The 24841-nt window shown below is 40.6% G+C and overlaps 1 protein-coding gene and 1 long non-coding RNA gene across 2 annotated transcripts in view; one reads left to right on the forward strand and one right to left on the reverse strand.

Annotated features, from left to right (window-relative positions):
* The window catches only part of LOC103353233 (A disintegrin and metalloproteinase with thrombospondin motifs 20), an 82987-nt gene that overhangs the window by 12416 nt on the left and 45730 nt on the right, over positions 1-24841 (reverse strand). The window contains exons 17-28 of the mRNA XM_008276104.1: positions 23811-23977; positions 23448-23577; positions 22499-22625; positions 22191-22401; positions 21759-21923; positions 20536-20706; positions 19536-19655; positions 16990-17097; positions 14215-14379; positions 13133-13402; positions 11550-11711; positions 11082-11258 (exon numbers count right to left, since the gene is read on the reverse strand). Of these exons, the coding sequence (XP_008274326.1) occupies positions 11082-11258; positions 11550-11711; positions 13133-13402; positions 14215-14379; positions 16990-17097; positions 19536-19655; positions 20536-20706; positions 21759-21923; positions 22191-22401; positions 22499-22625; positions 23448-23577; positions 23811-23977 (1973 nt within the window). The remainder of the gene's footprint in view (positions 1-11081; positions 11259-11549; positions 11712-13132; positions 13403-14214; positions 14380-16989; positions 17098-19535; positions 19656-20535; positions 20707-21758; positions 21924-22190; positions 22402-22498; positions 22626-23447; positions 23578-23810; positions 23978-24841) is intronic.
* LOC103353232 (uncharacterized) lies at positions 1337-4647 on the forward strand. Its single transcript, XR_519994.1, has 3 exons — positions 1337-1562; positions 2439-2492; positions 3554-4647. It is a non-coding gene; the product is annotated as an uncharacterized LOC103353232 (long non-coding RNA).

Here is a 24841-nt window from a genome sequence, read left to right on the forward strand (position 1 = left end):
GTTCGCCATCCTGTCTTTTTGTTTATTTTAAGCAAATCAGCCCTTTAAAAACTAGACCATAACCACAGACCATAAACACTGCCGTACAACAAACTGTCTCTTTCAGTCCTATAGAATACACAGTACTCAGCAGAAGAGCACCTGGTGCACCAACAACTTCCTTGTAGCATTACACGGCCAACTGGACACACTGCAAACAAATTTAACTAAACAATCCAAATGGATTTCACCAAAACCTTTGGTCAAATACTCGCATGCCGATGGAAAGCAGCCAGCTATTTAACCAGTAAACAGAAGAATTACTTCTAGAGCTGCTGTGAATGGCGGAGGCCCAGGCAAGAAGAAGAAAAAGGATGCAGAGTGAAACATAGATGCACAAGCATGGCAAGACAATCATCTGGTACCAATAAGGAACCTAGAGATACTTCAGGAAAAGCTAGACAACGAAGAGAGAAGAAGAAGAAAAAAAAAAAACCCAGAATGAATAAAAAGCAGACACCCTGATGAAAGCTCTGAAAAAGGGCCTATGCCTGAGATGGTAGATGAAAATATTCTGGGGACTTCGGTCCCCGTGAGGCCAGACAGCAATTAGGGTGCCTATTTCTGCTTGACGAGTGAGCGCCCCTATACAAAGCCACTCCAAAAATGGGGTGCTGGAATCAAATACACAAGATGAGGTTTCATTTTGTCTTAACATATTTTCCAGTCCAGATAATGAACATAATATTGCATTGTCCTCTAATTATGATCTCAGAATATTGCATAACACCGAATAGATTCTTTTTTTTCTGTGTGCCCATGGTGACCTATGGAATTTGCAAATGAGAATTTTGCTTGCTCTCCACTTTCTAGGAGCTAAAAGACACACTTCCCCTCTTTTAAAGTCGGCAGATCAAGTTTGAAGTATCCATTTGAAGCCTTTAAACAAAGCCACCTCCTGCCTTTTCTTCTTAAGTATGGTGCGGGCAATGGTTGACACTGCACACACATGCATCGCACACGTTGTAATTACCGAGGCATTTTAAACACAGGGCTGGCTCAGCTGACGGAGGACATCAAAGCCGAGGCCGGAGCTTGAGTGACTAGTCCTGAGCAGGGCAGATTCACATACCCGCTGCACACTCACTCAAAAATGATAACAGAACTCCCTCTACCTCAGACAAGAGCAGAGGCAGGCAAACATGTTGGGGGGGGGAGTGAGGAGGTGGGCTAGCCCCTCCTTACTGCTGTAAAAGCAGGAGGAACAAAAAAAAAAAAAAAAAGGAGGAGGAAGAAAGGAAATCACAGCCATACGGGCTGTGCTCCCCCAGCTGAACTGTATCTGCATTTTTAACGGTGGGAGAAAAGACACTATATGGCGAAGTGCTCCTCCCGCTGCCCTGCCAGGCTCATCTGTCAGCCATTAGTTAATCAGGGCTGGTAACAGAGAGCACAGAGAGCTGGCACAGTGCGTGGGACCAGAGGACAGCTTCACCTCTGAGAGCAGGAGGAGGGCAAGGACTCAGGGACCTCTGCTTCACTGAGATCCAGCTGGGTTACTTCACTCACCGGCACCCACTCAGGTAGGACTGTTACACCTATCGCTAGAAACGTGACAACTTACTGTCTTGTTTTTTTTTTTATACTTAAAATGTAGTGACTCCTGCATTCGTTACATAGAGAAAGTCTGCATGCGCTTGGAAGAAACAGTTGGTGCCAGAAGCATTCTTTGTATTGTGATAGCATTTGATGTCGATTAAATATATTCTTTTATCCGAATTTCTACAAGTTATATTGTGCTGAGCAATTTGAATGTATGGAAAAGTTCTCAGGGTCACTTTACCATGAAGGAGAACTCCTTGAGAAAAACACATAAATCAATGAGTCACATGGGAAATGAAACACTCGGAGAGACAGATTTGCCCTCCCACGTTGTCCCAGCAATTAATTTCACATGATTAGGTGGTTTAAAGCTAGTATAATCCGGCGAGGTTCATCCAGGGCATAATGTGGATTACTATAAAATGGAATGACTCACTCGCTTTAGATTTGGCAGTTGAAAATCTGCCAAGTTAAACAGCTTTTGTGATTTTCTTTTTTTTTCCATGCAGAACAAAAGTTTTACAGACATAATTGATATTTTAAAAGCACATGTAGCAAATGGACACCTCTTAATTATTCTGCTCAGTGACTCGAAAGCAGCTCGTCTTGATTTGATCGAGTTTCACAGCTCTGGAACAAATCACATAATTGAGTGCTAAGCAAACCCACCTAATTCATGCCTTTTCTGCGTGCTACGAAACCACAAAACAGCCCGGAGAGTTTGGAAACAGATGTCTGATATTGATTAATTTAACAGAGCGTAACTTCATGCAGATGAATTTCTCACAGATAAATTCTAACCGAATAATCAGGCTGATATGAGATACTTCTTTTTGTGCATCAATGTCTTTGTTTAGGACTGGCAGGCGGCAACCTCAAGATGACCCCACCCACCGCTTTACTTACAACAGGTAAGCCAATAGGACACATGGAAGCTGTTAGGCTTCCATGAGAAACTTGACTGTAGTTTAAATATGTGTCACTCAGTCAATGTGGAAATCAAAGGCGCTAATACTGTAGAGTACCTCACAGAGAGAAAAGTGAAATCCACGAAACCGACTAACCACCTGGCTCAGATCAACTCTTTAATGTTTGAAAATGTGCATTTATTTGATCATTGATCACTATGGCCTCAGGCAGCGCATGAAAACCTTTGCTAGGACTCTAAATAGGCCATAAAGAATGTTTGTTTGCAGACAAAACCATCATTTAGTGGTTTATATTGGAGCTGAAAGATCCTCTTAAAATCGGAATGTGAGTTTTGCCAAATGTTAGATATTGCATCAACTAATTTGTATTCAACATTGTTGTTTGACATGCTGGTTTATTCTTTCATTTCAGCTTGATTCTTAGCCAACATTACAATATAATATCCATTTATACAGGATGGCAGACAAGTTATAAACATGTTTGTAGTGTTTGATATCTGTATGTTCTTTTTCCATCATCTCAAAACAAAGTTTTAATTACAATGTATGATTTTGTATATTGCCTTCATTTAGTGGTTATAAGTGGGACCGCATCCTAAAATGCAAGCGCCAAGGTCGAATTCCAATCACATTGCAGCACGCTCACAATGCAAAAGGATGGTAATGCCAAGCATATGGTAACTGTAGTTACATAGAGCCTTCAAAGGAGCTCAGCGCTGACCCGGAGCAAGAACAAACTTGCAAGTGTAGACAGCAGGAGGGGAGTGTAGGATTATGCTCTGAGCTACGTGTCATCAAAGTTGTGAGGTGCAATATCTTCAAACAAACGCTCTAAAACCGTGCTCATAACTTGTCTGTATACCAAGTCAAGCAATGAGCATGGCTGTGATAATTAGAAACTAAATGCTTTTCAAAAAAATTGCCATGTCTTTAGTTATTGCTTTATCAGTATCAGTAAGTTCAGATGAAGAAAAAAAAAAAGGGAGAAAGACACGGTGTCACAGAACATTCAGGCTTTTCTGCTCGTGGTCTTGTTTTTGCAGGGTGGTTTCGGAGTCAGAAGTCAAAACAACACATGTTATCAACATGGGAACAGCTGGTAAGAGCGGCGTCATGGGGCACAGGAATGTCAAGAGTCATACATCTTTTATCCATCAGGCCAAAATACCCACCCAGACTTGGAACCACACACAGGAACAATGTGAAATAGTAACACTTATACATCCAGCTCATCTCACACGATCTATAGCTACCTTTATCCACCACTTCATGGAAATCATATGACAAATCCAATTCAACAAATGTACATTAAAATGTTTTAAAATGCAGAATACGGGAATATTTTTTATACTAAAACAGACTGCAGTGATGAATTACAGATGTGACAAGTTGATTTTGCCATCCTATGCATACCAGGATGCTGTTGATCATATGATGTGGAAATAATTTCTTCTCTCTGCCTGCACAGTTTTTGACAGACTGTCAGCAGCAGCGAACTGCTGATTGGCAAAAACTAAACAGCACATTCTGCATTCCCAAGTAAGAGTTCGTCATCGTTAAAGAGTTAAATAAACAACCGGTTGAGTGGGCATACATAGTGTCTTCAGCACGGTTTCCTTTTTCAGTCAGCACCACTCAGCAAAGGTACAACAAACGATCATAAGTAAGAATGAAATAGTAAAACCGTCAAGTTCTCCCGTACGTCTAAACATTCCTCTGACACTTTTTTCCATGAGCGTGTTAAAGTCAAACATCCAGGAAATGAGCACTACACTAAATACTGGGCAAAATGAAGAAACACGTCAGAATCAGCAGAATGAAGTAAATCCTTAAAGACAGAACTTGAAAAATACAAACAGCAGACCAGTCGTGAAGCGGTGACCTTTGACACAGGGTATCCAAGTCTAACTCTGCCTTCCTGCTAAATGTTACACAGCTGTTTTTCTCATCTGTCATAGCAACCAGCCTGCCACAGCTTGCAGAGAGGGAAGCATGGAAAAGCTCAGCGAAGCGGAAGATCTTGACCTTGTGTTTACTTAGAAAAAAAACGATAAAAGAAAAAAAAAAAGGAGAATCTAATTGTTACTGCACTTTATCACAATCAGTGTTTACCAAAATTGTTTAAACATCTTCTTTATACATTCTCACCCTAAACTCTTCCTTCCACAGTGTTTTTTTTTTTTTTTCCTGTAGCTATGTTAACCCTTTGCCAAGAAAAATCTACGGGATGGCACCAGTTCTGACAAAGGAAAACACCTCATCAGTGGAAAACCCATCCAAAACCAGAGAAACCAAGAGAAAAGTCATGGTAAAGAACAAGGGATAGAGGCAGTGGTAACATTTCCCTTTGAGAAGGTTTAAGTAAACCCGCAGAGGTCAGTGATGTAGCATACAGCGCTTCTTTCAAAAGAATTCCCCTGAAAGAATTAATTGCATTTGCATAGGATATATACCTGCCCTCAGACCATTTGAATGATATGCAGCTATCGTTAGTAAGTGCATCTAAAAAAGTACATTTTTGATGCTCCCACTAAAAATGCAAACTTCTTTGCAAACACCTCCATGTGTTTTTAATAATTTAGACAAACAGTGAATCAGACAATGTTCGACACACTGGAATTTTCTCACATCTGTGGACCAGTGGCCCCGCTAACTTAGACGATGCACAAGTAGAAACAGACCAGACAGGTAGCAAAGGAAAGCCGAGTCAAACATTAGAGTGTGTGAGCACAGTTAAAAAGAAAGTACATCGACATCTAGAGAGGGCAAAACATTACATATCAGCAGCTTTGTCTGTCAGCCAGAGTTGAAATGAAGAACTATTAGATCCCTCTTTGTGGAAGTGAGCTAGGAACACCTAATCTATCACTGCCTCTCCCATAAGAGGGGAAAAAGCTGCCACAAACTCCATTTCAATCCATCACCTTGATAGCGTCGACAGGCCCCCACAGGACCAGGCCCCATTAGGTCTGAGCTGGTAGGCTCATGTGAGAAGTCTTGGAAGGCGACTCCTAGAGGCTTAAAAAGACTTAGCAATGCTTTAAGAGTTGAAGGAAAGCAGACGCTCTCTACCTGTGTCAAAGCGAGGCCGTGTTCCCTGTCATTCGATGGGTCTGGAGTAGACCTACCTAAATGCTTCCAGACTTTCATGCCCTGTCTCCTCTCATTTCATCTCACTGCGTCTGCTCCCAACTCAGATCTAGCACAAAACAACATCTAGGCTTAATAGATGGACTTCTCTCTTGATTTCAAAGTATAACTGCACTTTAATCTGCAAAAAGTTGTGAGGATGCTTATGAAAACAATCTATACTACAGTGTGCAATATGTTCAACTTTTCTTGATGTTGTCCAACTGCTTGACCTGAAATGGACTTCCTGACCTAAAAACCCTGCTGGGATCCAAATATTTTGAATCTTCAGATAACGTCTCACAGCATCTGGTTTTCTGCTTCCCAAGCCGTAATGGTTTGCCAAAATCTGACGGCCGTAGTGCTTGACTTCTAACCAGAAAATCAACCACTGAACTGTTTTGCTTTCTCTCAAAGGCCAAAATGAAACGTTATCTACCAACTCAGTCTTAAATTAAAGCCATGCCAAGAATCAATGCTAGTGAGCACCGGGAGGGACCCTTTCAGCCGCCGCTTCAATCGCTCGCACTCGACCAGCACATGTGCAGCAACAGGAAACACAAGCCCAATGATGTCACAACCAACTGACCCCGAGGTGACAGGTTTGGAGAATGTTCCTGCCCATTGCCCTCAGGCCAAAGTCAAGTATGTCAATGTTGTGCATGTGGATTTCATTTGAAGCAACATGATTAGTTTGCAGACGCTCTGCTGCGATCCCCCTCCATGGGAAACACACGCTGGACAGGAAATGGTATGTTTTTGTTAGCAACAAACAGGCATAAATTACTAAAATGGTGCCTCGGTTGACAATTTATCAAACACAGCCGTTATTGTTGATCTTTGCACACAGCTGACATCGACATTACTTTTAAGGTAATTACCATTAGTTAATGATATTTACATTCCTGATAGTTTGTGTTGAACTACGTGTCTGTATTTCTTCATTTGTGCAATAAATGGGATAATTGTTTTGTGTCTTTTATTTGTTATATGTGACAAATGAGTTTTAAAAGTCAATATAACTTTGGCAGCTATGCATCAGAGTTTCTTAAGCTGTCACTGCAAGATTTATTAAAACTGGAAGATTATTTTGAGGGGACTTCTATGCATGTTAACAACAAACTAAAGCACAGATTGAATTGGTAGATTTGGATTTGTTTGTCAGAAAGTACATTTGTAAATATTATCAAGATAGTAGGATGTGTAATATAGTAGCTGCTGCTAACATGTATTGAGGTGTATTTTCAGGAATGTAAGTATTAAAGAAATGGTACAGTATTTATGGAAGAATACATTTAAGTGCATAGCCAAGAAGAGACACAACAATATGCACTAATATCAGATCTTTTGGGAAATCTTTGGGTTTAATTTTCCTAAGAATATACTGAATATATAACTTTATGGCAAGGATTTCATTTATGAGCTACTGCTCCAAATTGATGTGAATAATACTGGGGGTGTAAAATCTGCATCTATGCTAAACTCCATTTTGTGTATTTTTGGTGGGCATTCCAGGCAGAAGAGGCCATTACGTAAGGTAAGACACCCTCTGAGGCAATGAGAAATATTTAGACAATGTTATGTAATGCCAACAATAAATAAATGAATAAAAAGAAAAAAAATCTTTCAGACCAACTGATCCTTCTCTGGCTTCTAAAAGAGCATCATCTCCTAAACATCAGCCATTCCGCCAGGACAGTTTGTAAGTTTCAGGTCTATTCAATGATGAAAAGGCAAAATGGCTAATTGTAATACATGAAGAAGTCACATACATAGCAGTAATTTAAATTTTTCTTGATATAGAGGTAGATTTAAAGTGAATTCTTCATTGTAGCTGATAAATTGCTGGTTTTGTTTTGTGGGATCTACCAATATGTTGTATTATGAGTTGTTTTACTCTGTGGTGAAGTGTTAACTTGAATTATAACATTATTTGACTGTACTGCTTGAATTACCTCAACAGATTATAATTCTGTCTTCTGTATATACTGGGTTTTCCAGCTCTTGCTTTTGGATCTCCTCAACTAAACAACCTTTGCCAGCATGAATTAATACCAATTATTGCTGCAGTAAGAGCAACACTCTGTCGGACTTCTGCCAAATGCATCACAGAGAGCTCCATTAATAGAATGGTAAACAGATGTGCCACCCAGAGCCAACGTTTGATTTGCGCTGTGTATGTTTTCTCCAGGGAGATCACGAAATAAAATGTTAAAACACATAAAAGGAAAAGGCCTACAGTGCTTTTACGCTACGTTATGCCAAGGTATGTGAAGAATTACAGATGCTTAAGAAGCAGATTTTAAGCATTCCGCCTAAGACTGAATTATCATAAGAATTACAGAAAAAAAAAGGCTGCTGAAGTCAAGCGGGGGTCAAATACTAAATACCCCATAATGAGCTACAAATCAAGTGTTTGCTGCTGGCTGTTTACAGTCCCTCACCTCCATGATTTATGTATTGCAAGCACATGATTTACCTGAGAATATTAGTGTATAAAATCTGTTATCCTGTTTGAGTAATAAACTACATATATATACATATATATTTTTACCATTTTGCATTGTACTGTGTCTTATTCTACATCTTGCTTTGTTGTTTTTTGACATCTTGCAATGCTTTTCCTCGTGAGGCATTTGTATTCTTCCATGTGTCTGTAAACTTCCTTTAGAGTAAAAAGCAATTCCGAAAGCTGTTCAACATACAGTCCTGTATTTTGTTTGATTGAGAAACAACACAAATTTCACAGTTATGTTTCTTTAATAGTCTTTACAGTTGAAAAAAAAAGCTAATTTAACATGTTTATGTATTTTTGCATGTGAATGAAATAAATAGCAAAAAAAAAGAACAACAACGAATCAAAAGATGCAAAATAAAGCAGAGTTGCCCCTTTGCATTTGTGCAACTTTGCACCACAGGGTTTTAAAAAAAAAAAAAGAAGAAGAAGAAGGGAGAGGGAGTGAAACTGCCATGGCTGAGGAGTCTTGGTTGTAGTGGAAGTCTTCACACACTCACACAGGAAGAGAAGCAAAAACACAAAGAGGGAGAGACTGCAGAGATCCTCACTGGGGAGGATACCAACATAAACACAGACCCGACTGCAACACTTCACCTGAAACATGTGTCATGATAATTTTATGTTGCCTTAATCTGAATGTAATTCAGAATGCTCACACATCACATTTTAAAGCTGGTATTAATTGCTTGCGGGAGCCTGAATCTGCATGTGCACAGCGTCTGAGTGTCTGACTCCAGCACTCGGTCAGACTGTATATGGCAAAAGTAGTGTGTTTGCATAGACATGTTACCAAGTTGTCACAGTTTAACTTAACTGAGTACAAAACTGAATAGCAGTATTTCACTGTGTTCAAGTGTTTTGCACATATTTAGGTTTGAAAAAGAGAACTCACACACCCTGAAGTCCACCTCGACATTGCTGCAGCAGGTTAAAGCTGATGTCAGCTGGTTTTAGTTGCTTTTTAGAGTAATCAAATAATAAGAGCAGCTTTATTTAAACAAGCTTTGTAGTTTAAATCTTTTCCTTATGTTTAATACAGACTCATTAGCAAGGAATTAGTAGTTTGTTTTTTTATCCAGACAGCAGATAATGAAAACATATGTGACTTATTGAGCATTTTCTGCTCATTCAACTGAACAATGTCAAACCTTCTCATTGGGTTTAGTTGCCTCTTAGTTGCCACCGTTGCAGTACTATGTTTAACACCTCTGGTAAGGTCACATGACTGCAACGGCCAAAGGTTCAAACCAGAACTGTCCAGGTGACGTGTGTGGAAAAATGACAAATAATTCAAGTAAAGTGTTACATCAGTCTAAACCGGAACAAAAATATTAAAGCTGCAACAATTCATAATCTGTTGTAAACAAATAAATAAGTTTCATTTGAAAAAAAAAAAAATCCTTCAGAAAAAAAAAAAAACTGGCCAAAGGATGAAAGAGAAACAGCACCAACTGACTGTAACTTTATAAAGAGGAGGTATCTGTGTGCTTAAGTTTGTTTTATGGACAAAGATAAAAGCTGAAAGAGAACGTCTCGACGATTTTCGACTTCCTGCACTGACAGTTTTATGCTCAGTAAGCTGCACCAATGCTACCTACCATTAACAGAATAAATAAATTCATTCTAAGCCTGGAAATAACCTTATTTTCACAAAAACCAATAAGTCACTACTGTATAATGTTCAGTTGAATAGCACCTTATCACGAGTAACACAATATCACCACAAGTTGCATTTTGAAGTTATTGTTTTTGTGGCTTTTTTCCAGAACGACAGAACCAAATCTCCAACAGACTTCCTTGAAAAAATGTGACATTAGGATGGAGTCTAAATTTTCCACAATTCTGATCAACACATGAGATGACACATTGGACAGCCCATTGTTTTTGTGGTACAGCACATATAAAAACCATTGTTCCCAACGACTTGACTGCATATAAAATGAGCAACGAGTGAAGAACGGTGTGAGAACGGTAGTGGAAAGTTCATGCTTGTAATCCTTCTCTTATGTGAAACAGACTACATAATTCTTCTGTAATGCTTATTGTTGACTTATTCTGCATTTCAAGGCACTTAATTTTAATGCGTTTTCAAATATTGTTTGCAGAGTTTTCTCATCAACGGCGACAGTGTAGATATTTTCAGATAGTTCACCCTGACGGAGATGAGACCATTCTAAGTTCAACTAAAGTAAAAAGACAATATCAAAAATAAGAATGAAGCATGTTTTGAAAATATTTTCCTCTGTACAAACTGCATTTACTCATCAAGAGATACGAGAGGTCTGACCAAGAGTACCAGCAAAATATTAAATATTCAGTAATCTAGCTACTTGAAAAATAAAATCATACTGTACAAAGATACAAATAGAAAATACACTGACAGTCATTCGTAGCTGTTCAATAAAGGTCATAATATTAACTCTTATACACAAATATACACTTGTGTACTTCGGATACAGGGTGAAGACAGCAATAACAACAAAGAACATTTACTTCACGCCTCATATATGAAATAAATATTTTCTAGGGTTATGCCTCTGCGAATATATGGCATTGTTGGACAACGCTGTCCTGATTTATAGGTTTTAATTTGAAGCCTTGGCCCAAAATGGGATCCATGTGTTTTTAATGATCCCCTAAATGGAGCAGCATTGTTTTGGGATATTTTTTCCTTTTTTTTTTTTTTGTATTTTAATCAGCACCATGCCACTGCAGGGCCCATCTGGGTGGGCTGGAGTCGTCGAGTTAACAGTGGCGCAAGATATCCAGCACTTACTGTTCCTCAAAATCTCCTACAGTTTAAGGCTTAAAAACACACTCAGCACACAAGTCTGAGGTCATGCTAGCACACACCATGTCTACTCACAGTGACGTGCCATTGAGCGAGGAAGATAAGAGTCGGAGGAAAATTAGTACTATCGTACCGGCTTCCATGGTCGACGATGCCAGGAGGCAGAGCCTGGACAGGGCTGCAGGTTGCACTGCTCCATGTCGGGAGGCTTGTCCAGGATGTCACAGTTGTAGTCGTTGAGCCTCTGACCGTTGGGTCTTTGACACACCACCAAGCGAGTCTTCCTTCCTCCACCACAGGTTTGGGTACACTGAAGGGAGGAGAAAACGAAAAATTATGTTCACAAACTTTTACTGCCCTCCATGTTTCTGCAATGAATCAGCACAGGCTTTAAGAGACATTTTTCTAGACTGAGTTCAACTGGCAAACGCCTTTTTGTGTGCAATAAATGAAAATCGCGAGACAGATATACAGACGGAGAAGTCATAACAGACGATAAGGATGAAATACAAAAGATCTGTGCCAACTGTAATAGGGTTCAAGATGAGTAAGCAGAAGAACTGGACAAACTCTGTCCTCCTAACTCTAAATATAGCCTCACCTCTCCCCAGACGCCGTAGTTCCACAGAGGACAGGGCCCTGAGTCGCAGCTCTTAGACTCAGCAGGTTTGACCCGCTCATCACAGTAGCTGTTGCTGCGGCCATCAGCATCCTGACAGACCACCACCCGCCTCTGGAAGCCTCCTGCACAGGTACTGGAACACTGGAGAGCACACACAGTATGTGGTTGTATTTACAGGGTCATCTTGGTTTATTCAAATGCATGACTAAAGTGAACAGAAATCAATCTAGGATAGTTAGTGTACGTTTACATATGTCATTTTTTTGTAGTTTTTTACGACATGACCAAACCTGCTTCTTTAAGTCAAATGATGATACCTGAGCAAGTTTTATTCATAAAAATCTCTCATAGGCAGGTTTGTAAAAACTGACTGCAGGGTGACTGAACTTACTTACAGCCTATGACATACTTGGCACAATAAACAACCTGTTAAACTGAATTTACATGAATCTAGCCAAGACTAAACCCAGCTGCAATGCTCAAATATCTTCAAAAGATGGAAACAAGTCCAGGAAGGACAGTGTCAAACACTAAACAACACAGCCCTGACCGGAGCAGAAGGTACACTCTGCATCCAATTAAAAGGACACATCCCTACTGTCCAATGGGAATGAGCACATTCAGTGCTGTGTATGTGTGAGGGAAGACAGCACAGAATAAGTGTGACGCTTCTGGTCACGTGAGATTTAACATTGCACAGGGATGAATTTGTCCAGGATTAGAAGATGAACCACCAAAATGAACCTAACCCAAACATTAATCTCCATTTAACACGCATTAAATTGTTTGTTATAATGTCTGAAATAGCTTCACCATCAACATGAGTTGAGCATACTGTTTAATTAATGAATGGTGGATATAAACAACTTTTCTCATATGAGTCACCCACAACACTGATTCTAACTAAACATACAAACAAAATAAATTGCTCACTATGAGGCTGGACTGTAAATACAGGGCACACAACCCCGCATGCCTCAACAGAAGCAGATGTAAACCTTGCAAACAAGGTTAAAAGGAAAAAATAGGAACTTGTGTCTGGCAAAAATAGCATTATCTCTGCATTTTAGCCAACCTGATTCAAAGCCAAGAATCTTAAGAGCCTAAACTGCTCCACACCAATGAGTATTAAACATACCTTAATGATTTCAGCCAAAGACCTAAAGCTCTACCCTGAACATCTATTAGGTGCTGAATGTCACATACACATACACTGACTCAACATGTAGTGTGTATACATTCTGCAGTCTTCAGCATGCCCTCCAATCTGCACTTTGGTGCTGTTTGTGAAGTGGTTTACCATGTATGGCCTTCTGCCCTGGGAAATGAAAACAGCTGCTGCCTCACCTTCCAAGTTAATGTGTTCACAAGAATGTGTTTACAGACAGACACAAAGGTCTGCTCATCGACATGTTTTACACACATGGCCTGTGCGGGACATGCAGCAAACTATATTCAAAGCTGGTCATGCATAGAAAGGCTCCAATGACACAAAATGACAAAACCAAGACTGAATATTTCTGCACTCTGCTATGTCTTTAAAGATCACATGCTGAACATACTGCTCCCCAGGGCCCGGTCCTCCACTGGTTGTCTGCTGAGGGCACATTCCAGCTGCTGTGCCCGGGATGACGTCCTGGGTCCTGAGGGTATCCGTAGGGCTGGTCATTAATGCGCTGGCGGTGGTAGACGGAAGAGCAGGGTGCAGCAGTACACTCCTGTTCTGTTGCAGGCTTCTCATCTGGGTCACAGAAAGACTGGTCCACTGGCTGGTGGTAGTTGGAGCAGACCACCTGTCGCGTGGTTCTTCCGGCACCACAGGTCACTGAACACTGAGGCAGAAGAGAGACAACAAAAGTGTAAGAAACAGATGTTAAAGAAAAGAACTGCTCATTTCACAAGTGAACAACAAATGTAAAACAAAGTATGTATGTCTAATCCTGATAATTCATCTCAAGTGCAAGATATTTCTAGAAAATGAAGGCATCATTTCTAATATAGGCTCGACTACATGTACTGCATTGATGTGAGAACAATGTGATGTGATCATGTGAGTGAAAACAGTTGCAGACTGGCTGTCTTATCAGCATTTAAACATCCCTGGCTAATATTGTTTGACCTATTTCACTTCCATTTTTTTCTCTAATCAGGTTTTGGGAAAGATTTTCCAGGTTTTAAACAGGCCTTAGTTTGGGGAGTGTTGTTTTCATTGTCTGCACCAACATATTGCTTCATGATGTCACGCCCCACGAGTCTGTAGCTGTCAGTACAACAGGAGTAGAAATCAAATTAATATGACATGAATGTAATAAACTTCAGAATTTGTTCTCTGAGAAATTTCATTTCAGCTTTTATATGCAAAACAATTTATTCTCACATGAACACATGATTAAAAAAAATAAATCTCGTAATCACTGTAAATCATCAGTGGATCCACCCCGCCACTGCTCTTTTAGTGACATCAACAGTTTTGGATGAAAATCAAAGACTATGACTTCATTATCAAGATAACAGCAGTTCCATATGCCCGTTTTGTTCCAGGGTGATTTTACCATTGTTGGAAAAAATGAATGGCGTGATTACTGCAAGTCACCGCGGTGAAAAACATCTGTACTGATTGGACACAGTTAGATGTTTTACTCACCAGAGACCACTCTCCGGCATGCCACTGGCCACAGGGGCTGAAGCAGGCGGAGAACTCCGGGGGGCGGGGCAGGTGGGCGCAGTGTGATTCGTCAGCCACTCCTCCCTGGGCATCTCTGCAGCTGACATAACGCGCTCGCTTCCCCTTACCACAGGACACCGAGCACTAGAAGACATGCAGATACAAGCAGAGCTGGGATTTTAAAAAACTGTCTCATGTGGAATTGAAAAAAAAAAGTTTCTCTCAAGTGGTTTAGAAAGTGATTCCACAACTGTATTATATCCGATTCACAATAATCACGATGTGCGGTGTGACTGTTTAGAAAATGCACCACAACATTCTTCCCTGTGCTACACAAGTTTTGCAAAGTGACAGGCCCCAATGACAATGCGAGCATACTACACCGTCGCCCATAAAGTTGGAACAATTTTTTGTTTTCAGACATATTCCTCTTTTTATTTCTATTTATACACATCAGTAATCACTTTTGACCAGGTGCAATGATTACACACTGAGTCCCAGTTACCAGGTGAAGCTATCAAGAATAAATCGTATTGTCATGATCATATCATGAGAAGAGGTAAAAAACATATTTTATTCCAACTTTACGGGTAACAGTGTATCTATTGTACATACGATGTACCTACAAATCAATATTACCTCCAGTAACATTAAATTATGTATGAATACTAAATAAAGCGACATGAGCAAATTTGTAAGCTGTGTTCCAGCTGAAGTTCCTAATTAGCTTCTTGTTTCTTACAGAAGAATACCAAAAGCACATGTTTTTAAAGTTTTGATTCATCAGTTGCTCTGTGATGGAAGATTTTTTCTAAAATTTTCTCTACATTTCAATTTTCAATCTAAATGCAAAAAGTAAAATTCAATAAAGTTGTAACATATTGTTGCTGGATGATATAATCAAATGTTTTCTTATCCATGGAATAAGATACTATCAGACATCATTCAGTTTAAACTACTAGGCCAGTTTCGTCTTGAGCTTTCTTTTTTTTTCTATTTTCTTGATAGAGCTGAACTGGGTTAAACTTGCTTGTTTGATGGCAACAAGTGTCTTCAGCCTAGCAGTAACTAAAGTGAGGGTTGGGAGTATGTGTGGGGTCCCAGGTCGACTTCCAGAAATCAAATAAAACTTAAAAATGATTATAAATAGCAAATTTTGGCAATAATTGTAGCTACATTTTGAGTAAAGCCATGCAAATACAAAAATATGCTATTAGTGATTTCTTCTGATTGTCCCCACACGACCCCTCACACATTAGTTGCAGCAGGTCTATTTCAATGCCAATTGCAACTAATCATGGAGGATGATCTCCGAATGTCTGTCCCAAAACTTAAACCCAGAATGGACTTGCTGCACTGAAGCACAGTGCCCATCCGTCTCAGTGTAGAGTGATCACAACAATGTAGGATTCTGCTGCTCTGTACATCCAGACAGAGACATGACCTCCAAGTCTGCTGCTCCTACATGCTGTATATTTACTCTACTACTACAGTTTATACATGGAGATTACCTTGACTGATGCATTCTGCTACTAGCCAATGTTAAACTACTATGAAATAATATTATGGATGTTGTTGGGTTCTTTTGTGCTGTTGTCAGGCCTGTGTTTGCACAGGCCCATTAGTGTGTGGGGCTGTGGGATCCTGGGGAACATGAGTCTCTGCCACTGTTCCATTGGCGGTTTGTGGCTGAAAAATTTGGGAACTTGCACTAGATTACACAATATTTTACTCGAGGAAGTCAAGGAAGAATGTTTTGCAGTTCTGTAATACCTCTTGGCATCACGTGCTCACACTATGAGAAATAACAGACATTTCTTTGACTGTAATAGATCAGGCTACATTTTTTTCATGGAAATGATATATTGTGGCTTCCACACCTGCTGTCACAAATAAATGCGTTTCGGATATTGTCTGCTGTCACTGATGTCCTGAAATAACTCCGTGATCAGCTTTCTCCAGCTTAGGCTCTACACTCCTGCCATCTCAAGAGGACATCAAAGTAAACATCACTGAGGGGATGAATACCTAATGCAATCAAATGGCTCCAGCTCAAATAGGCACATTAATATCCCCCTCATATCGATGACATTCTAAACAGGATGGCAGTTCCGCTGCTTGGGGAATGTATGCATGTTTGTGTGTGCATGTGGCGTCTGCACGTGCATATGTGTGTGTGAGACCACACTGGCGCTGGCCTCTTTGACATGTGAGCTCACAGTGACTTTCAGATTGACAGACGGGGTTCAATCTTAGAAACTGTAGACTCGTGTTTAGATGGAATCTGGTTTTCATTTGCCACGAGTAACAATGCAAAGTATCAGAGAGACGGAGGGGCCTCTCAGCCCAGACACTGGAGCCTGAGTGTGTCTGCACATGTGTGTGTGTGTTGTGTGTGTGTGTGTGTGAATGTGTAGATGCAGCAGGGGGTAAGAGAGACAATGCCAAAAGAGGATCATAGTCATGTACAGTATGTACGATATGAAGGAATGTTGGGATATACAGTGAATCTGAATATGTCAGCCTCATATTTGTAAACACACATGCAGGAGACCCATCATTACTGGATTCCATTAAACACACAGAAACGCAAACTGCCCCATCGACATTCTTATTCTTCAGTCTTTGTCAAAGACAGACCTCGCAGAGATGCAACAAGGAACACAACAGTGTAAAGTCTTGGTCATCACTGTGTCTATTCTACAGATTGTAATGTACTCCGATAGACGTATCAAACCCTATTTGTTTCCTTACCGCAGTCCAGGAGCCGTATCTCCACTGAGTCAAGAGCTGTGCAGAGTTGTCAGGACGAGGTGTGCTTTGTGCTGGAGACGCCCACGGACATGCTGGCATCTCACAGTCCTGCAATACAAACATGCAAACAAGGTATTCTGTTGTGAGTTCTTAGTCATACATGAGTAATACAGCAAAACGCTGAATTGATGGGAGTAAATATGCTTCAGAGATACAGTATCTCTTTTAGATGTAAAGATCCATGTGGCGCTCTAATGATAACTTCAGCCATTTTAAGAGTGCATCCACGATAGGGCTGGACCTGAACATCCGAACATCTGAATATTTGGTCGTTGTGGTGGTCTCTTTGGGTAGGATAACATTCATTGAAAATATGAAAAGGCTTGGGTGAATTCTTATAGCAGTAGAGCTTTATATATTTTTGTTATTTAGATGGTTTCTTTGTCATTTTTGTTAAAAAAAAGAAACAAAAAAAACAAAACAAAGGGGTGATCAACTTCCCCCAGTTTTGACCAAATTTCCTTCAACTTAGACTGAAGTTAGTTTCGGGTGGACCCCTTAAAACTGGCCAAGTTTAATCGAAATCGGTGAGATGGCTTGTGTCGCCCCTGCCTGGTCCTATCATGGATACACTCTTAAATGACTAAAGAAACTGCTCACAGTTAGAGGTTATTTGTTTTGACTTTTCCAGGTTACAAAAATATCCTTTGTTGTTTCTTCCACAAACTACAGTGTCTGTCCATATCAAGACGACCTTAGTTCCTACAGCTAACATGGATCAGCTATCTCGAGACTTTAAGGTCATCAGTTCAAGGCTGCCTTCAGTGTCCATCAGTGTCTAAGAAACCTTAAGTGGCCCCTACACTCAACAATGTGTTTTGGTCAATGTTACTTTGCTTGGACCTTCACTGTGCAGAATAGTGTGTGTTCAGAGCTTAACAGTACAAGACTGTTGACAAATTCTTGTGTGGAGAGTGGAAAACCTCCATGGAAACAGCACAGCCATAATGAGAAGAAGGTAGAACTCATTCATGATTTTTATGGAATATGAAGTGAAAATGCCATTAATCATAAAAAAGAAAATAATGTCACATTTCTTTGATTGTTAATTTTACATCAAATCAATCAGAATCAACATGTACAACATTTTTCTGATTTTGGTGAAATATCATGACTTTAAGTTTTCTGAGTGGGCTGCAGCTTGATTGTCTGTGTTCACCTTGACAATAACTGGAACTTTTGGTCTGAGCAAAGCAGAGCAGTTAAACATTTATGTAGTCTAATGATTTTGTCCTTTCCTAGTCAGCTGGCTTAACTGGAATGTGTAATGGATGTTAAGGATGCTTGATGAAGGAAATTGTTTAAAGAGTGAAGAAGAAACACTGCCAGTATGTGGATCTACTTTAAACCAGTCAACAGGTGATTGAGCTAAAATACTAACATGACTGAGGGAATTTCACCTAAATTATCAAAAGACATCAGCTTATGGATGATCGTAAGATAAAAAAAATAGGTCATCCCGCTTCTGAGTCATGATTTACTTCAGATCTACAAGGACGAGATTGAACAGTTGCTCAGAAGAATCAGGAGTTGAGTGTTTCAGAAATATTCAGCTGATTGTTTTAAGTTTTAAGACCCGCAACTTTACTGCTTGGATCAGTTCTTCTCAAGTTCTTATTTCCAGCCACAGTAGACAGCTAATTTCATTGAAAAAGTTCTGATGAAGTCACTAAACAAGAGTTGTTACCTTCCAAACAGCAAACAGACAAAGTAAGCATTTGTCTGGTGGAGCGTATAGCAGCTCCAGTACCAGATAAACACCTCTGGGTGTTGGTGGAAACCAAACCAGAGCAAAAACAACAGTAAATATCGGACTGACAGCCAACATGTTACCATTTATTTGTAGCACTGGACAGAAACAGAATTTTAAATGCATGCTAATGTTGCTCCATGTCTGCTGAGTGTTTAAATAAAAAATGTTTTCTAGGATGAAAACAGACAGATGTTTTCTTTTCTCTCACTTTCTACAGCTTGATCCATTTCCCCCAAATTGGCCAGAATTACTTGATTCTGCTTTAAGATGGCTTGGGAAGTGAAACTCATCACTATTCTAAATCTGGCATCTTTGGTTGGAGGATTTACAGTAATAGCAGTTGTAATGTGGTTCTTTAATATTAGGGGAAACATTTTTGAACTCTCAGAGAGGTCACTGCTTAACGCAAGATAAAATCTGGAATAAATCACTTGAAAGCCATATACTGCTTGTAAAATGGACATTTTAGTGAAAATACTTTAAAAACCAGTTGTAAAGGTCTCTTTATGACTGACGATACATATTACATCTGCATTTAATACTGTATACATTACTTAATGAATGTCAATTTTTTATGACTTGCATTTTATGTCTATTACCACAAGAGCAAAGCATGAACCCTGGAACAAACAACAGTAAACCGGAAGGTTGAACTTTAGGTTATGTGAGCAGTCTGGGCTGTGTGAGCAGTTATTTTGTGTGTGTGTGTGTGTTGGTTTTTTTGGGTTTTTACCTGACTGTCTCTGGGCCTCGCTGCAGCGTTGCACTCTCTGTCATCCACTGTGTCGCCATAGTTCCCCGACACGCACCTCACAGCTCTCATCTGGTAGCCGTGGCCACAGGTCACCGCACACTGAAAGGCGAAATTACACACATACATACACACACACGCAAACACAAGAAGAGAGATGCCCAGTCAACCGCAAGCTATCTCAAACTCTATCTAAGTGTGTCAAGGTTGATATCTTAGACGGGGCCTCAGTCAAGGTCCAGCTCAGTAGAGCCTGGTTAAGACCCTGACATGCACACACACACACACACACACACACACACACACACACACGTGCGTTCACGTACACACCCACAGTCTCAACTCGACCCTTTACCCAATTCTTAACTCACATTCGAGGCCATCCAATCGCGATTAAGTACAACACGAGAGCTAAGGAAGTGCCACAGGATAGGTTTATTTGAGCAGCAAATTATAATTACATACGCAATAATGAGGCGGTATATTCCAGCTCTGTGACTTCATACAAACACACGTGGGAGGCCATTAGATCTGCACGTATAAACTAGACTGTGAATGGCCAAAGACATCCATTCATACGTGTTTCATTCAGTTTAACCAAATCTATCCAAAAATCTGAACGCAGGGGAAGGTGTGTAGGTTTGCATGTGTGTGTGCGCACTGTGGGTCAGGTTTAGTCTGACAGGATATGAGGGCAAAGTGAAAGTACCACGGAGGAAATGGCAGCTGGAGTTGCAGAGAACGCACAGCTCTGTAACTCGCAGGTATATCAGGTTACACACACATACACACACACATAAACTAGAAATCTACACGGTCACTCCTACACACCACATTCTCTCTCTCTCTCTCTCTCTCTCTGACCACACACAAGTCAAACTCCTAGACAGCCACACATGAAACCTATTTCCTCAGTCAGTCACCATCACATCGAGTCACCTCACCCCAGTGTGTGTTATCTGTGTGTGTCTGCAGGACTCACCGCTCCCCAGACGCCGACCTGCCAAGAAGCACATTCGGGCAGCTCGCAGCTCCCCACGGCGGAAGGTTTACTAGACGAGTCACACAAGTGCTCGCTCAGCTTTTCCTCCCCGGCTCCCATCCTGCAGGACACTTGTCGGTGCCTCATCCCTTTGCCACAAGTCACCAGGCACTGATGGAGGGGGGAGGGGGAGACGGGTGAAGGATTATGGTGAGAAAATTGCGAAAGTGGTTCCTTATGATGTAATCCAAACATCAAACACACACTGCCAGTCTCGTTGTACTGCCAAACTTATGGGTGTGGGGTGTGGACTAAATATTAAAAACACCTTTCACTAAAGTCTCTAAAATGATCGTAGCAGCACATCAAGACTTATCTGACACTGTGTCAATAAAAACTGAAAACAGGCCGTACAAAGGAAGAATTTATTGCAAGACTTTTATACTGCTTGGCTCGGGGAAGCCCTATAAGTGCATTAAATTTTATAGCTACGTGGTCCAACTTTGTGTTCTATTACACTATACTGTATATACGCCCATGACTTCACTGTTTATTTCTGGCGTTTGGCTGTGCTGAAGCTTAGTTTTATTAGGTGTGCTGAAGTTTACTCTTTCATCAAGGAATTAGAAGATAGCTATTCAGACATTTTTTGTTGCATTTGAACATCTCTGATTGTTGATTAAACCCCTAAAACTCCTCTCGGTGTATCAAAGTCACATATTTACAAGTTTTTTTCCTTAATATTATGACTTCATGCCTTTAAATAGCTTGGATGTAATGCTACACTGTTGAGTCTTTTTGTATGTGAAGATCTATGCACTCACCCCTCTCTGCTCGCTGCAGCTCAAACTCACCAGCTCACCTACAACTTTGCTCAAACACTGTAAAACTACCCAGTGGCTGTTTGTATTATTGGATTAATATAATCGTTCACTTTCAAAAACGTTGTCTGATGAAAAATAATGATGCCAAAAGCTGCACCCAGCAAGGTGACATGATTGGTTCCTTAGGTTTATGTAGTATTTTGTTCTCTAGTCTGAATCCATGTTTTTTAGACAGGCCTTCAGCCATGGTGCTCATTCCTAATTTTGCTAAAACACCAATATGGACATGTTAACAAGGTAAAAAAAAAAAAAAAAAAAAGTATGGTTTGACAGGAGGGGGTGTTTAAGGGTATGTCTTTAAGTGGCCATATGTGCATGTTCAAGTGTGCAAAGGCTCACTTCACTCCACTCGCTCACGGTCCACTTCGGACACGGTTGGTCATTGCAGGTTTCAGTGACAACTCTCTGGTATTCGCTGCATTCTCTGTCCACCAGCCGCCGTCCCAAATTGTTCATACAGTACGACTCCCTGCTGCGGCTCCCACGTCCACATGTCTTAGAGCACTGTATACAGCAATACATCATCATGTATTAATGCATTTTGTACATCCTCTATGACAAGACTTTATTTGCACTATAAATCATTTCATAGTTACAATCTGTTAAAAAATGTTGTTTTAAAGGCAAAATGCCAGATATCGTTATATCTGGCATCGTGATGTCTTAACCAAGGCCTTTGTTTGTAGACAACAAATCAACTGGTGCTTTCTTTCAAACTGCATTTGCTCCTTTTACCTTTTATGTATAATGTCATTTTTCCACTGACTGTACCTGTGACCAAGCACTGTACTGCCAGCTCTTGAGCAGACAGTCACCGTGGCAGGGCTCTCTGGTCTGAGGTTTGGCGACGTCCCCGCATGTGCTCGCCTCCATCCTCTCACTCTGTCGCTTCATCAGGCTGTACTTCATGCACTGAACATCCAGGCTGCGGTAGCCCGGGCCACATTTAGCTGAACATTCACTCTTTCCGGCAACATGCCACCTGCGAGAGAGGAGATGTTGAAAACGGTTTGGCTGTGTGCGCTGTTGGGAGTTTTTTCTGTGGGTGTGTGCGTGTGTGTTTATGCATTAATGCACACCTGACTTCACAGTCGGTGTTGCAGGGCTCAGTAACAGCAACAGGACGAGGTAAATGTTCACAGCGTTGGTCCGACACCTCGAGGTGATCACTCTTGCGCACACAAACTGCCTTTCGTCTTCGCTCACCTACAAACACACACACACACACACACACACACACACACACACACACACACAAAGGAAGGCAAGGTTCAAATCAGACAACATCTGGCAGACACTTCACTTGTCAAAATATCCCATTTCTTCACCGGTAACTAGTCTAACCACCTTTCTGACATTCAATCCTTCACCATGCAGCCTTAGGGGTCCATGTTGGTCTCAGACCCCACAAATACACCTCTTTACTGCATCCTACTGTGCACTTTGACCCACTGAGATCCTGAATGGCTTGCTTCCAAAAGGGAAATTTGAGGGGCTTAGTTGGGTTAAGGACAAGGCTAAGGTGAAGGTGTCAGGCAATGTGATTGGCTGGGGTCAGACTGGGGTTGCCAGGAGGAGGATTTATGGAAGAAGAGGACAAAGGAGTAAGATTTGAAAACACAGAGTTATGTGTAAAGGATGCTGATCCTAATGTGCACTGACATGTAGATCCTTGCTCATGAAATAACATCCCATGTAATAGGAGCTGTAAGATACATTGTGGTTCCTATAAATTTCACACTTTTACACATATTCTTTTCTTTTTTTTACTCTATATAAACAGTGGCTCTGGGGTTTGACCACAAAACTGCAACAATAAATCTTTTCCTCACCACATGATCAAATATCGCACTTTGTGAACAGAAGAATGGGCCTAAAAGTAGATCAAACAGCAATATGTAGGAATGTATTCAGAAAAGCTGTATTATATTTTGCACAACTGTAAAGCTTTGTAAGATTCACTGCAGTCAAAGACAAATAATTCTATTCTTCATGTGAGGAGATTTGGAAGCCAAGCTCACATCTTACCCTGACAGATGCGGTTGCACTCGAGCCAGGAGCCTGAGGGATCCCACACAAACTGCTCCCTGTGTTCCTCGATGGGTATGTTGAAGGAGTAACGCACATCTGGGTTGTAGAGGTTTCCCACGCACAAGACCTGAGGAAACAATGGTGGGAAAGGTGAGGTCAAAGGACTTACCTGTTCATTATTTTGTCCACACAGAGGCATCACCCCTTTAGACACAGGGATTAAGCTCAGAATGTCCCAAGGTGAGAAGGAAGGAAACTTTTACAGAAAATGATAAAGAAATAAGCATACCAGAATAATATAAATGTAGTATGGCTGAAGCAGGACAGATGAAGCAAACATACCATAAATGTAGTTAATACCTGTAGAATGAGCTCCTCCTCGATGCGGTCAGTGCAGTTGATTCGCTCAACTTTCGTATCTGAGCCGCTGTACTCAATGACAGTTCCCTTGAAGTTAATTTCCCTTTTGAACATGGCCACCACAAAGTTCCCATTCAGGAGGAAGTTGGACTGGCTGTCAGATAAAGCTGAAATAAGAAATGATATAAAAAAATATTTTTTTTAAATTAACACAAAAGAAGGAATGCTGCTTAAGAGAGGAATTGTTTGCATTTCAAATGAGTTTGCCTCTTGTGGTTTTAGGTTTTGGGAATATGTATGACATGGCATTCATTATTTCAGGCTATACGTTAAGTCTTCCAGTTGCCAGCCTATTGTTCTGCAAAGCCATTGTTGCAGGGGGAGGTATGTTGAAACACTTGTGGCACTAAATTGCAGTTATTTGGAGTTAGACTGTGTGACTCTGCTCAATGACTGACGCTGAAATGCAAACAAAGGATCTCCACGGAGTGCAAATACAAACAAATATATAAACACAAACCCAAAATGGTCACAAACCACCTCTTTTTCTAGCTCCAGCACAACAGTTCCAAGAAACAACTGCATTTTGTGAGTGCATGCCAAAACAATGTATGTGATTAAGTCTCTGGACAGGACTTTGTTTACACTAAACTCTGCGTATTGTTCAATGCCAGCTAGTCAGGGACAACTGGCAAAGACCTACAGACTCTGGATGTCGTCACTGACACTTTGCAGAAATGGAAAAAAAGATGCAATGCCTCAGGAAATGTGCAGACATATAGCCAGACACACAGAGAACTTTTATCTTAAACTTACGCCTGATACAGATCAGAAAATCCTTCTTTTAAAGTGTATTTACCAAAACATATTCAACTTAATGCATAGAAAGTGGAGAAAAGAAGTCTACACCCAGAACCTTAAAAGATGAAACTTCCCCCAACGCAAGCTGCTTTACAAGATGAGAAAAAAGAAAGAAAGAATGATTGCACACACAAAAGTGGCAAAATGACAAAGTAATTCTGTTTATTCAC

Source organism: Stegastes partitus, unplaced genomic scaffold (genome assembly GCF_000690725.1).
Source record: "Stegastes partitus isolate 25-593 unplaced genomic scaffold, Stegastes_partitus-1.0.2 Scaffold65, whole genome shotgun sequence".
Lineage (NCBI taxonomy): Eukaryota > Metazoa > Chordata > Actinopteri > Pomacentridae > Stegastes > Stegastes partitus.